The sequence below is a fragment of the Mytilus trossulus genome, chromosome 2 (assembly GCF_036588685.1).
Source record: "Mytilus trossulus isolate FHL-02 chromosome 2, PNRI_Mtr1.1.1.hap1, whole genome shotgun sequence".
NCBI lineage: Eukaryota > Metazoa > Mollusca > Bivalvia > Mytilida > Mytilidae > Mytilus > Mytilus trossulus.
The window spans coordinates 69,587,418-69,604,488 of NC_086374.1; the positions used below are offsets into that span (position 1 = coordinate 69,587,418).

At 30.4% G+C, this 17,071-nt stretch overlaps 1 protein-coding gene across 18 annotated transcripts in view; it reads left to right on the top strand.

Annotated features, from left to right (window-relative positions):
• Positions 1 to 17,071, top strand: part of LOC134707893 (uncharacterized) — a 49,825-nt gene that overhangs the window by 16,962 nt on the left and 15,792 nt on the right. Inside the window, exon 6 of one of the 18 annotated variants that reach the window (XM_063568037.1) lies at positions 14,737 to 15,606. The exons of 10 other annotated variants lie outside the window; for them this stretch is intronic. In XM_063568037.1, coding sequence (XP_063424107.1) covers positions 14,737 to 14,882 — 146 coding nt within the window. In that variant the 3' untranslated portion in view covers positions 14,883 to 15,606. Of the gene's footprint in view, positions 1 to 2,032; positions 3,968 to 7,190; positions 7,436 to 7,600; positions 7,830 to 12,000; positions 12,223 to 12,250; positions 12,739 to 14,736; positions 15,607 to 17,071 lie in introns of those variants that run through there. 7 more of the 18 variants (XM_063568040.1, XM_063568036.1, XM_063568035.1 and 4 more) reach the window with 7 other exon arrangements.

Here is a 17,071-nt window from a genome sequence, read left to right on the forward strand (position 1 = left end):
CAAAGGATGACGAATTGAAAGTGACGTTTCGGCGGTTTACCTAATTTTTCATGAAAAATAATTTCTGATGTCAAAAGTATTTATTTAAACAACAAATTAATGTTATTAAAAGATTTTCTTATAAATTTCTCACATTACACAAAAGTAGATTTGCACTTTATGCTAGCTCTCCATTGTAAATAATAATTAATGTACCTCCTAAGGAAGACAACTTTTTTAGACATGTAAGAGATCTCTAAATTACAGGGTCAAATACGGGAATTGACAAATAGTCTATTAAATTCCACAAATTTTATTAATACTCTTTGATTATGAAGGAAACATAATGAAATGATAAAAAAAAAAGAGATTTCTTTATCCAAATTCTGTCTTGTCCTTTTGAATTTTTATATCACCTGGTCCAAATTCCAAAGGTCCATTTCAAGTTCTTACTATCATGAGCTTTCAATCCATCTACATCTTTGTTAACTTTCGAATTCTTCAGTTTTGACTTTTGATTCCTCATAAACATCTGCTCTGATAATTCAACCAAACAGAAGCATTGATAAATAAACAGTATATAAGCCTGATACTTAGATGATTTTTGATTATGCATATTCCAAATCTTTGATGGTTGACATTGAAGAACACTTCCCAAATCTTATGGTAGTAAATGTTATGAATTGTACAGCTTGTTGTACTACCGATGAATTACCATGAAAAAATTGATGCTTTCTTTTAAGATTTTAATGAAAGATTAATATTTATGAATTTGATTAATTAGTTAATATTTTTTCTAAGTATACACCATTATGTTGTAATGTATCTTGTGTCTTTTAAAAGATGTATATTACATTTGTACTAATGTATCAGTTACATTTTATTGTGAAAATTATTTGTATTAAAAGTTACTTGTAACTTTTAATGTTTTTTTTTTAGGTTCTTTCATTAACAGATGAAATGTAAAGGTCCTATTTGAATAAATGTTGCTGGAAAAGTGCCTTTATTTTTTTGTTGAATAGTGCTCTAATTACTGTAAATTCAGAATTATTGTGTGCATTTGATATTGCGAATCTGTCATTTTAAACAAATATGCATTTTTTTTGGCAATAATTCAGAAGAATCATGTTTGATTCATATATATATAAAAAAAGTGAGTTTTAATTATTATGATTTTAACCCTGTTGCATTTTTCGCAATAAAAAAAACATCGCAATAATTTCTGAATTTACAGTAGATAGTTTGATAATCAGAAAAAAATTAAAAGGGGGAGCCTTAATTTAGAATCAGAAAAAAAATGAAATGAGGAGCCTTGATTTGGACGAGGGACTTAATATAACATTAGATACAATTTTCCTTGTAAGGATAGGGCCTTCATTTCTTTTAAGATTATGTCTTCTTAATTATTAAAAGGTTTTAACTTATTATGGACTCTGTGGACTGCAGAGTGGTCTAAGTATTTCTACCACTATATCACTAGCCTGTGTACGCTATGGTTATGAGTAAGAATCCTCACGTGGCATGTGCAATTAACTCCAATCTAAATGACAAGGGTTGCCAGTTTCATGCTTGCAAATGTGGTTCTTGAGGCACTCTGGTTTTGTTCACATATAAATACTTCCTGCCACAAAAAAGGTAATAGTGGTGCATGAAAGTGGCATGAATAATTCAAAAACCAATCAATCATCAACTCATCAAAATTTCAAATCTTTAAAAAATCAAATTTTCTTCAAAAAAGGACTTGTAAATAATAATTCCATTGTTATAATCATTTATATTTGATATTCTTTGTAAAATTATGATTAAGATAATTCAGTAGTATGATCTTCACAAAGTTAGCCAGAAATGCATATTATTTCAGATATATAATATCATGTTCTCCGAGCTCTTGTGCATTATTGCTTTTTATTATGCATCCGAATAAGTATTACAGTTATTTTGGGTTTTTTTAATTGCACTTTTTAAATCAATACCAGTATTGAAATGTTTGGGTCTTATAACATGATAGTAAATAAATAAATCTGGAGCATATAGATATTGTGGTATTTTACAGATTTCTGTGAGAAATATGGACGACATTCACGTTCTCAGTGTCGGGAAGCGTCACGCAATGTTGTCACCTCCACGACATGTAAAGAAAAAAAGAAGATATTAAGACACAGAATTCTAATTGGACAAAGTAATTCACAATTTAAAGATCCTATATGACACAAAAACAGTGATATTTTATAATGGAAAAAGGACATTTGAACCGTCAATTTTCCTATTTTTCAGATTTTTGTATTAGTCGAGGACGGCATACTCGTTATCAGTGCAGGAAGGTTATCGTGTGCAGTATAACATCTAGGACACATCAAGAAAGACAAAAATTAATGAAACTTAAAACTCAGTTTGGATACAGCATAAGTGAACTTTCAAGAGCAGGATTTAAAAAATAAAATTCATCTTAACAGTGTTGTGTCATGCAGATTTTGATGTGAAACTGCAAGGAAAATTTTTAAAACTGGTGATATGTGATAAAAAAAACGTTACTCAATGAAAATAAAAATGATTTTTTTTTTGAGAAAACTCAATCACATTGGAATATTTAGCAATAATTTAAAAAACATTGCAAAATTATGTGAATCTTTTCAGAGGAAGTGATTGTCATAGTCATTTTAATTTTGTTTTTATGATAATAGCTATATACTGTGTGATTAAATAAATATGTGCAATACACACTTATAAATATAACCCTTGAAAAAAAGTTGTATTTGGTTTTTTTTAATTTGTATTTTACTGATAAATTGACCAACTTTTACAGTACACTTTTACACTGACAGCAGCATTTGTGGAACCTTTAAAGAATAATTTAGATTTACTCTAATATATTAAGTTAACTGCTTAAAAAACTTTGATTTTTTTAAATGCTCAGGCTTTTCTTCCTCAGAAATAGAGCACCTTAGCTGTATTTGGCAAAACGTTAAGAAAATTTTGGTCCTCAATGTTCTTCAACCTTGTACTTCATTTGGTCTTTGTAACTTTTTTTTAAAGCGTCACTGATGAGTCTTTTGTAGACAAAAGATGTGTCTGGCGTAAATACAAAATTTCAATTCTGGTATCTATGATGAGTTTATTTAATTCAAAATTATATTGATCAATAGATAAAGAAAACTGTGATTAATTTATTTAATTTTGGTAATTTTTATTTTAATTTGTACACAGCAAAAATATATAGTTTTGAAGAAGCATTAACAAATCTGCAACCTTTGTATTCTCTGACTTAAATTTACTTAATTTTGTCTAAAGTTTGAATTAGAAGAATCCATAATACATGTTTATAAATGCTATACAGAATCTTATAATTATTAAATTTGTATATCATACAACAAAATCTACATTTTAGTCATACTATGTACATTTTTAAACCTTTTGATATTTAACAAACATTGAAAATGACAGACAGTACAAGCAAGTTGTAGTTCAAATGAAATTCAGTATCAATTGGAAAAGTACTGTGGATTCATTTATAGATTTTTGTTGATTTTGTGGATACAGGGGAACCAGTAATTCAAATGTTCAACTAATTGTAAATTTTCTAAAGGATTATAGGTATAGACTTTGCCAAAACCACAAACATATGTATCCACAAAAATGCAAGTTTCCCTCAATCAACAAAAATTGGTACCAGCGAAAATTTATGAATCCACAGTATTTAAAAAACTTCTATGCTGTTATGTCTCTTGTGGATATTTTTTTTTATATATATGCAAATGTTCAGTTTTTACTAATTTAGCAATCTTCAAAATTATTATATTGAATAGGAATTCTTTGATAGTTGTTATTTTTTATATTTAAGCAGTTTGATTCTTTATTTTATAATAATAAAGCATAGCTCATGGATATAGTGACAAGCTTAAGATTTTAACATTCATCATTATATGATTTTGGTTGAGGAAAACACAATTTAGTGATGTGCAAATATTCCTATAAAACTGCTATAATTATGAATGTTTATAATTTATATCATAATTAATATTCTGTAAACATATTAAATTATATGATAAAGTCTATACATACATTTCTGTTATTGATTTCAATGTTTGCAAAAGATTACAAATAATAAAAAATGAAAAAAAGGCTGATGTTTGTATGCAATCATTTTCAATTTAGTGCATGGTTAAATTATCTAGAAATAATAAGTAAATATACTCTTACAGTGACAGAAAAATGAGAAATGTTCCATTGTATCCCTGGAAATTTTCTCATTCTATGATTTTTATACACCGTATGGTGACTGAATCTGCCATAGTTCTGCTATAGGCCTCTTGATAATTGATGATCATTGTTATTTGGTTGAATCTTCAGGTATCATGGATTTTAAGTACTTGGGAACAACAAGTTTAAAGGTTTAAGGTGGTACCTAACACTTTATCTAAAATTAATTTGGCTCGTTTAACTATTTTTAAAATTTTGATAAAGTATTTACTTTAACCCTTTGACAAAAATATAAAAATTTCAAAAAATTTGAACCAACCGTTTTATCAGAAAAATTACACTGGTTATATAGCAGTTTGACAAACAATTATTTTGATCATTGAGAAGCTTAGTATTCCCTTATGAACACTACGTTATTAAAACGTTCTGCTGATTTTACAGAGTTATCTCCCTGTAGTGTTAGGTACCACCTTAAAAAAGAGCACATGTTCTATAGAAATCTAAACAGACTATAACAAAACAACAATATATCCAAGAAAATGGAAGTTTTTCTCAACCCCTGATTATTAGTACCCAAAGAAATAAATGAATTTTTATGTGAAATACCAACAAATCTTGGTACATCACATCCGGTTGCATACAAAAATAGGTAAACAAATGATATTCCTTTGAATTTGACAGTTGTAGGTAATTCTTCCAATATTCCCTTGAATTTGACAGTTGTAGGTAATTCATCCAATAATCCCTTGAATTTGACAGTTGTAGGTAATTCATCCAATATTTCCTTGAATTTGACAGTTGTAGGTAATTCATCCAATATTTCCTTGAATTTGACAGTTGTAGGTAATTCATCCAATATTCCCTTGAATTTGACAGTTGTAGGTAATTCATCCAATATTCCCTTGAATTTGACAGTTGTAGGTAATTCATCCAATCTTCCCTTGAATTTGACAGTTGTAGGTAATTCATCCAATCTTCCCTTGAATTTGACAGTTGTAGGTAATTCATCCAATATTCCCTTGAATTTGACAGTTGTAGGTAATTCATCCAATATTCCCTTGAATTTGACAGTTGTAGGTAATTCATCCAATATTCCCTTGAATTTGACAGTTGTAGGTAATTCATCCAATATTCCCTTGAATTTGACAGTTGTAGGTAATTCATCCAATATTCCCTTGAATTTGACAGTTGTAGGTAATTCATCCAATATTCCCTTGAATTTGACAGTTGTAGGTAATTCATCCAATATTCCCTTGAATTTGACAGTTGTAGGTAATTCATCCAATATTCCCTTGAATTTGACAGTTGTAGGTCATTCATCCAATATTCCCTTGAATTTGACAGTTGTAGGTAATTCATCCGATATTCCCTTGAATTTGACAGTTGTAGGTAATTCATCCAATATTTTATTGCAGTAAAACATTTCTGGAAGTTTTAGTTTACTAGTATAACTAAATTTTGAAGCACATGTTAACTTATGTGGATTTTCTGGTCTTTTCTTCCTCATTTTGTTTTGCCATGGAGATGTAAGTTTTCAACTTACAAGTTTTAATCTCCCCTTGGTATCATTTCCCCGATTTTTTTGTGTTCTGCCTTTCTAATGTTTTGTTGGATCTCAATGACATGTCTCAAACCTTCTTTTATTTATGTCATATTTTGTTACAAAGATATATTCTGTGAATTTATTATTATTTGTTGAAACCAATTATCGTGGATTTTGTTAGTATAGGTGCAGGGTGAACAATGAAATTAAATATTCAACAAATGACAAATTTTCTAAAGGATTGTATAAAGACTTTTGGGCAAAACTGAGAAATTAAATGTCCACGAACTTTTCAAGTTTTCCTTCATCAAAGAAAATTGGTGCCCATGAAAATAAATGAATCCTCAGTAGTAGTGATATCAATGAATCTAATTCAAAACCAATCTCACATCGCTCCCGTTTTCTGATATGTTGCATGGGAGATCTAACGAAACCCACTTTGAGGTCACACGTGAGTGAACTAGAAGTAATGAATTTATAATGATATGCAAATGAATTGACGACCTATCAATAAGCCAATCAAAAAAGTTTATGAATTCTTTTGACTGACAATTTCTTCATAAATAAAATGAGTTACATCCCTTTACCTCACGATAAACTTTCAAGATCGTGGAAGACTCATTTTCATTGGTCGAAAAAGACACACTTACAAGGTCACTCACAAGTGACCTCAAAGCGGGTTTCCTTAGATCTCCCACGCGACATATCAGAAAACAGAAGCGATGAGAGATTGGTTTTTTAATTAGATTGTAGTGATATTAAACATCTCTTAAAACATAGTTCACAGTTGCCTGTATAAAAGTAAATACAGAAAACTGAAATGTTTAAAATCACATTTATGTATTATCAAGTTTGTATCTAGTCTTTCTCTCAGGGCCTTGTGGGCTGAGTGGTCTAAGTTATATTATCAAGTTTGTATCTAGTCTTTCTCTCAGGGCCTTGTGGGCTGAGTGGTCTAAGTTATATTATCAAGTTTGTATCTAGTCTTTCTCTCAGGGCCTTGTGGGCTGAGTGGTCTAAGTTATATTATCAAGTTTGTATCTAGTCTTTCTCTCAGGGCCTTGTGGGCTGAGTGGTCTAAGTTATATTATCAAGTTTGTATCTAGTCTTTCTCTCAGGGCCTTGTGGGCTGAGTGGTCTAATTAATTCAACAACTCCATCACTATTCTGTCAACAAAGGATGTGAGTTCAAACCCTGCACGTAGCAGGTGTACTCCATTCCAATCTAAATTGACAAGAGTGGTAAATTTTACTGCTGAAGATTGGTTAGTTGTCCCTTTAGAAACCTACTTAAAACTTTAATATGATAAGATGTGGTATGAATGTCAAAACCGACCTCGCAAGGGCTGTATAGCCACTAGCCAGTCAAGGTCGTTAAAATTCTATTTGTTGAATGTCAAAGTATATATAAAATTGAAAAAGTGAACTTTTAAACATTCACAAAGTAGGTTGGATTTTTATGTCTTTGCAGAATTCTGTTCAACAAATAGCCGTCACAATAAATCTAAAATTAGGACAGCTTTAGCCCGTGGTGTGTCTGCAAGAACTTCAGCGGAGAGATTGAAGATACAAAGCAAAATAAGGAAAATTTCAAACTGGAACTAAACTAGCTGTTTAATGGATGGATATCATACAGCATTAGTGATGTGTTTTTTCATACTTCTATAACACACCAAGTCACCTCTTCTTAGTAATTTACACATATATATGTGTGTATAGACAGTACACATAGCCAGTTGTGGATTTCCTGGAATTGTTACTCAACTGTGCTTTCTATGATGAAATTAACAGAAGCTTAATATGTTAAGATTTTTATTTTATTGAAGTTTCTTTCATAAGATAATGCTGATGTTTGTTAGATTAATCTGTATTTCATTACAGATTTTTGTACACAAAAAAGTCGACATCGTAAGACTGAGGTTCGGCAAGCTCTTCATAATGGAATAACAGCAAGGACTTCTCAGGAGAACAAGAAAATCAGTGTGAGAAAACTACAGCTTCAAAAAGATTTTCAAGGTGGATACCGATATTAAGTATCTTCCCTAGCAAAGAGGAGGGACTGGATAGAAATCATTGGCTAATGAAGATGGATATTGTTATTGAATAGATATATATATATATAGGAAGGACTTATTCACATTTAGAACTTTATTAAAGGAGAAAATTCCATTTTTCTGTGTGTCGTGATGCTAGGGAACATTCCCATTATAGAGGGAAACATTCTCAAGACTGCAGAGATTAATTATCTTATTTCATCCTCAATCTGAATCGACATAAATTAGTTGGATGTGGCAATCTGAATCTGATTAAATATGTTAGATGTGGAAGTCTGAATCTGATTGAATAGTTAGATGTGGCAATCTGAATCTGATTAAATTAGTTACATGTGGCAATCTGAATCTGATTAAATTAGTTACATGTGGCAATCTGAATCTGATTAAATTAGTTACATGTGGCAATCTGAATCTGATTAAATTAGTTACATGTGGCAATCTGAATCTGATTAAATTAGTTAAATGTGGCAAACTGAATCTGATTAAATTAGAAGCATGTGGCATTCTGAATCTGGTTAAATATATTATTTAGATGTGGCTGTATCAAAAACATGATAGCTAACTGTATTTTGATGTGGAGAAAGTATTTTAAGTTTGCTCAGCATATTGAGTACTGTCATCATCATCAGACTGAACTTTGTACTCTATTTAAAATGTACAAAATGTATTACTCTCTATTTAGATGAAGTAAATGTCAATTAAATATTAGTATAAACTACTGGCATATATTATTTCCATGAATTATAACTATATTGCCCTCACCCTCTGTCATTCTGTTTAATGATTTTTAAACTTTTGCTTATAGTGATTAGATCAATTTTTTAAGGGGAGCTTACCTGGCCAGGTATTGATGATTCAAATGCAATTTGGATGTAACAATTTTTTTCATTGGCTAAAAGTTGCTGTCAAATCCACAGTTGACCAGGCGTAACTAAGGAGGGACCCGCCATTTTGAATTGATGAATCAACAAATGTTCAATTACTACTATATAATCCAAAATAAAATAACACATACCTCGAAATTCGCCATTTTAATGTAATTTTATCCCAATTTGATACAGATAACGTAATAACGTCCAGTTTGTAAGTTTTCATTTGTAAGACATCACGTTTAGCCATGACGTTTTTGTGCCAAAATCATTCATGAAGTTACGCAGATTTTTTTTTATTTGACATATTTAGACATTTTTTCAAGTTTTATCATATTTTTTCTTTTTGTAATGCAGTAGAATCCGAAAAACAGTACTGTAGATGAAGAGTTGCCACCGTCAATTTTGATTTGACACTCGCAAATCTCCGTTTTACTGTCTCCGCTACGCGTCCCTAGTAAAACTGCATTTGTGACCATCAAATCTACAATTGACGGTGGCTACTCTTCAACTACAGTACTGTTATTCCTTAATTAGTATGGTAGTTGGATGTGTCATTTCCATGGAGATTAATTAGCCCTGTCTCCTCAGTCATATATATAGTCTTTTAAATTTGAACTGTTTTGCATAGGTAACATGTTTGAGTTTTGTCATTTTAATTTCATTATTTTGAATTATACATGTACAAAATGTACTACCAAAATTACATAAAAGCAACACATATCTCTGAGTTTATTTAGCCATTAAACTAGCCTCCTTTTGACTTTGAAAATCACAAGAAAAGTAATTATAGCATTAGCTTAACTTTTAGTGAGAAGACAAAATAAAAGAGTTATTGGTTGTTTTTTGGCAAATAATTTGAAATGAGAAGTTTTGAATCATATAAAAGTGTCTGTGTGGTTGACTTGCTTTTGATCAAATAAATAAATAATAATAATAAATACAATATTTATAGAGCGCATTATATAATAACAAAAATTACTCTAAGCGCTTCTCATTAAAAAAATATATAAAATACAAAAATACATAAATCAAAGAAGATTACAAAGCACTATCTTAAAAGAATCAAACAAGCAAATAAAAATTTATAAGATACTTATAAAAGAAATAAAAAATACATGTACTCTAAAATATATAAAACTGTCTAAAACCAATGCAGTCAATTAAAAGGATATAAAAACTACAAGAAATCCTTAAAAGCAGTCCGAAATAAATGAGTCTTGAGTTGCTTTTTAAAAACATCTAAGGAATTTACACTCCGTAAAGACGATGGCAAATTGTTCCAGAGTGTAGGCGCAGCCTTGTCAAAACGCCTCTCACCGTAGCTTTTCGTTCGAACGTCATTTGGAGGATGTAGGAGCATACTATTTTCCGACCTGAGGGATCTACTTGGCTTGTATGGCGTAATTAAATTTTGAAGGTAACTAGGAGCCTTACCATGCTGTGCTTTGTACACATATAAAATAAGTTTGTATTGGCAACGGTAATGTATGGGTAGCCAGTGTAACGAAATTAAAACAGGCGTTATTGAGTCAAATTTCAAACCAAGGTCAGGTTGGATATTGGAAATTCCTGTCTACTGTCATGACTGTATTTTAAACAGTTTCAAAAGGGAGTTTCCACACTTATAGGGGCTCTGAAAGGGAACATAATGAACGACATTTTTTTGTCAATCATACTGTCAGTAAAATGCCTACTTGAAGACCAAGTTGTATATTGTTATGCCTGTCGTAGCAGAGGGGCTTAAAGTTTTATCCTTGCCTATCTGTACATTCGTATATCCCATAGTTGGTTTCTGTTCTCTAACTTACGTTTGCCTCAACCAAATAATATGAAACTTATACATATTGCTAATTACCACAAAATACATATCCAGTTTGCATTTTGATGGTGTCACTCAAACTTTTCTAGAGTTATGCCCCTTTACAAAATACAAAATAGCAAAATTTTTCGTTTCTGTTCTCTTACTGAAGTTACACTCAACTATATGTTATGAAACTTATAAACTTTATACAAACGTTAATTTAGCCTCAACCTAATGTTATGAGACATACTTTTGTTTTGATCTGATGATTTTGTGCAGAGTTATGGTTTTGGACTTACATTATCACTTTTCAACATTTTTTTGTCATGCTTGAAGATATTATATATAGATTTTTTTACACCATGACAAATTAAAGATCAAGTTAAAATTTTATTCCAATGCAATGAATTTTTAACCAATGTCATGCAATACTCACAGAATGCTTGTTTAACAAACTGTGCCATGTTAGTGTTGCTCATTGTTGAAGGCCATTTGTGAGACCTATAGTTGCTTATTTCTATGTCATCTGGTCCCTGGTGGAGAGTTATCTCATTAGCAATCAGGTCACATCTTTTTTTATGCCCCACCTACGATAGTAGAGGGGCTAGACGGGCATTATGTTTTCTGGTCTGTGCGTCTGTTCGTCCTTCTGTCTGTCCATTCGTTCGTCTGTCTGTTCGTTCGTCCGTCTGTCCCGCTTCAGGTTAAAGTTTTTGGTCAAGGTAGTTTTTGATGAAGTTGAAGTCCAATCAACTTGAAACTTAGTACACATGTTCCTTATGATATGATCTTTCTAATTTAAAAGCCAAATTAAACTTTTGACCCCAATTTCACTGTCCACTGAACAATAAAAAATGAAAGTGCATATTTCAGGTTAAAGTTTTTGGTCAAGGTAGTTTTGATGAAGTTGAAGTCCAATCAACTTGAAACTTAGTACCGGTACACATGTTCCCTATGATATTATCTTTCTAGTTTTAATGCCTAATTATATTTTTTATCCAATTTCATGGTCCATTGAACATGGAAAATGATAGTGGGAGTGGGGCATCCGTGTACTTTGGACACATTCTTGTTTTTTAGAAAATTCATAAGTAATCCAACATTTAATTGAGTGATTGATTAATTAATAGTTGTTGAACACCCCCTTCAACACTATTGATCTGTTTCTTGGTGTTAAGTTTTTATTGGTGTTGGAAGCCTGAGTGCCGGGAGAGAAGGTCAAACCTTCCATAGGAGAACCAACAATCCCAGTTAATTAAGATTGGAGTTGAGTGCACCTGCCCAATGAGGAATTCAAACTTACAACCACAGTATTGTTGACTGCCTATCCAGCTTTTGAGGCCAAAGCTACCATTTATGAAGTTATCCTCTTTTACTAAAAGTTGAAAGTGTTGCACATTACCGTTATCAGCCATGTATTGTCCTTATTTGTGTAAAGTCTGCACCCCCTTTTCATCCCCAAATATGACGGTATGTTCTATTTACTTATTTTTATTAAAGCAAGGTGCTTCATTTATGAATTCCTACATTATGCTTGTAATTATGTTCTTCCAGAGTTTTGTACTTCAAATAGTAAACACAGCAAGTCTCAAGTGAAATGTGCTCTCCATCGTGGTGTATCAGCTAGAACTACACATGAAAAGCGAAAGATTGAACACCAAAGTGCAATGGTGGACATAAATAGAAAATACAAAACAGGAACATAATTTTAACTATAATGAAAGAATCAACATGCATGAAATATTTGCTACTGGACATCTATTTTAAGTGAAAGTACAATTGCTTGTTTACTGTGTCATTGTAGATTTTTGTTGTGTCACAGGTCGTCATAGGGGACCTTTAGTACGTGCTGCACTTGCACAGAAGATAACATCCATTACGTGTCGTGCAAAACAGAGAATGAAGAAAAGTAATGCAATTCATGGTCATTTTGGTGGAAATTGAAAAGAGAAATCTTCTGTAGAAATTTTCAATAGTGATAATGTTTCTGTGTAGTCAACGAAAATTATGTAACAAGAAATTTCAAGAAACTCTTTAAGAGCAATGAAGAATCACTCTGTGTTTATTTTTTATTTGCATGTCTAGTTTACGGTGACTTAGCCACTACATAAGACAAGAGTCATATTAAAAAAAATCATGCTGAATTATACAGCTTTAAATATTACACATTTTCATCATGTTTAGTATATGATTTGTTGCTTTCTTTTTCTTTTTTTCTATGTATTTTTCCTTGATAAGATGTTTTGGAAAAAAACACAAAACTGTGGATGGGCACATATTGACCTATGTAAGAGTTATCTTTCCTTAAATTATTTTTTCAAAAGTTATCTTTCTTTATTCTTAATAAAAATGTTTTTTTTCTGTTTGAACAACTTTGGGAAATTGTTTATAACTCATTACTATTGATTTAGACTTTATCAAAAAAGTATTTTGTATAAACATGATAAAGCCTACTTTACTTCTAGTCCTTAAAAAGTTCACATAGGATTAAGATCTCCCATGAAGGACATTATGATTATCCATGCAGGCACCAGGTAGAACTCATAGTGACAGAGAATGAACAAAGAAATAAACTTTATATTATAATCTGATTGAACTTAGATATATTTGGTGATATTTTGTGATTGGTATATTATGAGTTGGGGTAAAGTGCACAAATTTTTATTCTTAGATTAAATTTTTTTTTCATTTTTTAGCTCATTTAACTTAGTCCTTTTCAAAGAGATTTAAACTTTTTTTCTCAAGTTTCAAGGGCAAAAAAGGGGTGTGTACTATACAAAGATGTGTTTTATACACACCGAAGACGAAAATACATCCCCAAATGTTTACTTGGTCAAGATCAGCTTTAATATATGTTGTATACAAGGACTACCATTTTAATAACATAGCATAGAATAAATGTGGTCATCATTAATTATTTTCAATGTTAGAACTGTACATATATTTTCATTTTATTCTTTTATATTAAAAAAGTATACAACCTTCAGTATTTCTCTTTTTTCATGTATTGCATTTACTATGTATATTTTGTTTCTCTTTTTGGAAGAATAAAAAAAATGTCATAAGGATCTATATCATGTGTTTATTACTATCCAGGCTTAAGGTTATATGAGCTTTTGATATCCATCACTTGGTGTCCATGATTTAGAAAAATAGGAAAAAATTTGGGGGTTATTGCCCCTGAAACACAAAATGTTTGCCAAATTATATTTTTTTGGTAATTATCTTAAAGTAATTTTTGTCAGTAAAACCACAGGCACTGGTCTCAGAAAAAAAATTCATTTATACCTCAATATTTTATATACAAGACCAATGGGATTTATAAATAAGTCATTGTTGAGGGAAAAGTCAAATGACTTTGAAGGCTCTTGCATGATTTATTTTTGACTTTTTTGTTCTTTAATGATAAATTTTACACTGTTTACCTGGTTTTAGGCTATAGTTGATAGATAGAATCTTTCATGACATTGTAAATATGTCAAACAAAAAATCATCTTAAATTTATTCAACACAGATGAATCATCAATTGATTCCTTATAAGAGTTCTTAAAATAAGATTACCAATTATACACCATTTTTTTCAGTTTTTTTTCGCAGAAACTATAATATAGAAGAAGATAAATAAAATGTAAAAAGCAAAAGTGTTCTCCAAATTAGATCTTCAAATAATTCAACTTTGCTGAAATTCTCAATTGATCATTGCCCTTGAAGGATATTTTTTTCACATTTTACTACAACTATAATAGTCAAAAAGATATTGTAAATAGAAAGAAGTTAAGCTCAAACTGATCTACAAATAAGTTAACATGGCTGAAATGACCAACCAACTTCCTTTATCAGCTATTGTGCCTGAATGACCAATTTTACCTGTGTTTTTGCAGACACCCAAAAATGTTCATAAAATGAAATCTACAAATAAGTCAACATGTCTAAAATTGCCAACCAACTCCTTGTAGAAGTTATTTCCCCTGAATGTTTTTTTGTAAAAAAAAAAAACTAAGGGAGTTTCAGAGAAACTTGAAAAAGCAAAAAAAGATCAACAAATAAGATTTACAAGAAAGTCTAAATTTTTAAAACATGTTTAAATCCACCACATTCTGTATATGCTTGTCCCTAAAATTCAATGGATGTTGTTGATCATATATATTTTCATTTGTAAACTGCTTCATACATCAATCTTGACATTAATTTTTTTCAGTCAAATTGTTTTACATTTGTCTTCTACTAGTCTCAACCATACAGAATGTGGCAGGGTTAAACATGTTTTAAAATGGTGACTTTCTTTTGCAGATTTTTGTCAAAGAAACAGTCGACATGCCAAACCAGCTATCAAAGCTGTTCTACATCACAAGATCTCTGCCACAAACTTTCGTGAAAAACAAAAAAATATTGTGTTGTTAAGAAATATTAAAGGGACTTTACAGGAGGAGCTATGAGGTGTTTTTAAGTGTAAATAAACTCATCAAAGATACCAGGACTGAAATTTGTTTATACGCCAGACGCTTGTTTCGTCTTCAAAAGACACATCAGTGACGCTCAAATTTAAAGTTCAAAGGAGTTTTGTTGTAAAGTTCATGGGAGTTTAGTGTAAAGTTAATAGTAGTTTTTTTTGTAAAGTTCATTAGAATTTTTTGTAAAGTTCATGGGAGTTTAGTGTAAAGTTAATAGTAGTTTTTTTTGTAAAGTTCATTAGAATTTTTTGTAAAGTTCATGGGAGTTTTATTTGTAAAATTCGTGGGATTTTTGTGTAAAATTCATAGGAATTTTGTATAAAATCAAAGGAGCTTTTTGTAAGGTTCATAGGAGTTTTTTTGTAAAGTTCAAGGGAGTTTTGTGTAAAGTTCATAGGAGTTTTATGTAAAGTTCATAGGAGTTTTGTGTAAAGTTCATAGGAGTTTTATGTAAAGTTCATAGGAGTTTTTTGTAAAGTTCGTGGGAGTTTTGTGTAAAGTTCATAGGAGTTTTTTGTTTAGTTCACTGGAGTTTTGTCAAAATGAATTGCACCTAAGAAAGGTTAAGTGTAAACTACATGATCTTGTATATATTATGAATTACATTTAAATTTTATTTTATAAAAATAGCAAAAATGTCTTTGTTTTGACACATTTTTATTTGAGAAATAAATGGTGCAAATGAAAAGGTGTTATAAATAGAATTACATTTAAATTTTATTTTATAAAAATAGCAAAAATTTCTTTGTTTTGACACATTTGTGTTTGAGAAATAAATGGTGGATATGAAAAGGTGTTATCAATATATTATAGACAAAAATGTGGTAAAATATTTTGATCAGAACCAAAATACATGTATTCTGCTTTTGTTGGTTCTATTGAAAATTAGCCAAATTTGTTGTATTGTTGAAATAACACTTGTAATTTTTAATTTATTTGTATAAATAAACTAATTTTTCAAGACGTTTTGGCCATTGGCCTTCTTCAGTTCTTTTGTTTTTTTAAGTTCTTTTCAACGTCTTGAAAAATTGGTTTATTTATACAATTATATAGAGTATGTTCCCTATTGGAATTTGAAAACAAGGATTTTTAATTTAACTTTTCAATGACAACTGAGCATTGTTTGCTGTGATGTCATTGATGATAAATCTATTTTTGGTTGTAAATCATACATTAAAGATTGGTTAAATTTGATTGCCACTGAAACAACTCTTCACAAGAGAAAAAATTAACAGAAAGTAACAACTATAGGTTGAATGGCCTTCAACAATGGGCAAAGCCAATAGTAAATTTCTTTTTTGTACCCCACCTTTGTCTACTATTTAGTTTCATATCATTAAAAACTAGGCCATGTTTTTTGTCCTTTGTAGAATGTTTTGTTTTATACAAATTATTATACATTTTGGGAAGTTTCTTTCTGCTATAAGTTGAAGAAGAAAAAAAATGCAATTTAAAATTTGTTTTTAACACTGTTATTTTGTCAAATGGAGTATGTTGACGGCTGATTTTTGGGTTTTTTTTGGAGGGGGAGGGTTGAGACCTCTCACATTTATTGTTTGTGAGGTCAGCAAACAATAGTATGTTTTTGCAGACAATAACAATTTTTTTACTGTATAAACTATGTCAGTATATGATGCCCCAGGCATATTAAGATTACCTTAGCCGTATTTGGCACAACTTTTTGGAATTTTGGATCCTCAATTGTCTTCAACTTTGTACTTGTTTAGCTTTATAAATATTTTGATATGAAGGTCACTGATGAGTTTTATGTAGACGAAACGCGCGTCTGGCATAATAAATTATAATCCTGGTACCTTTTGATAACTATGCCTTTCATTGTTAGTATTTGGTAGATTGCTGTCAGTTGTAACAATGGCTGGTTTGTATTTGTACATTAATTTTGTTTATTCACTGTTATACAACCCCCTTTAGATTTTTTGACTGATACATGTATGTGACTGTATAATTGTATAGATGATCACAACCAATTTAATTTAGAGATTATTTAAGCACACTTGACAATTTGTTTATGACTGTGCATTATCATAAATGTTTGGCTAAACTGTTACTTGTACCAACATACTAATCTCAAAATGAAGCTATTTTGTCAGTTTTTGCAGTTTGATTTTTTGCAAGTACATATAAAACGATCTTGTAAAACCAAAATTGTTAAC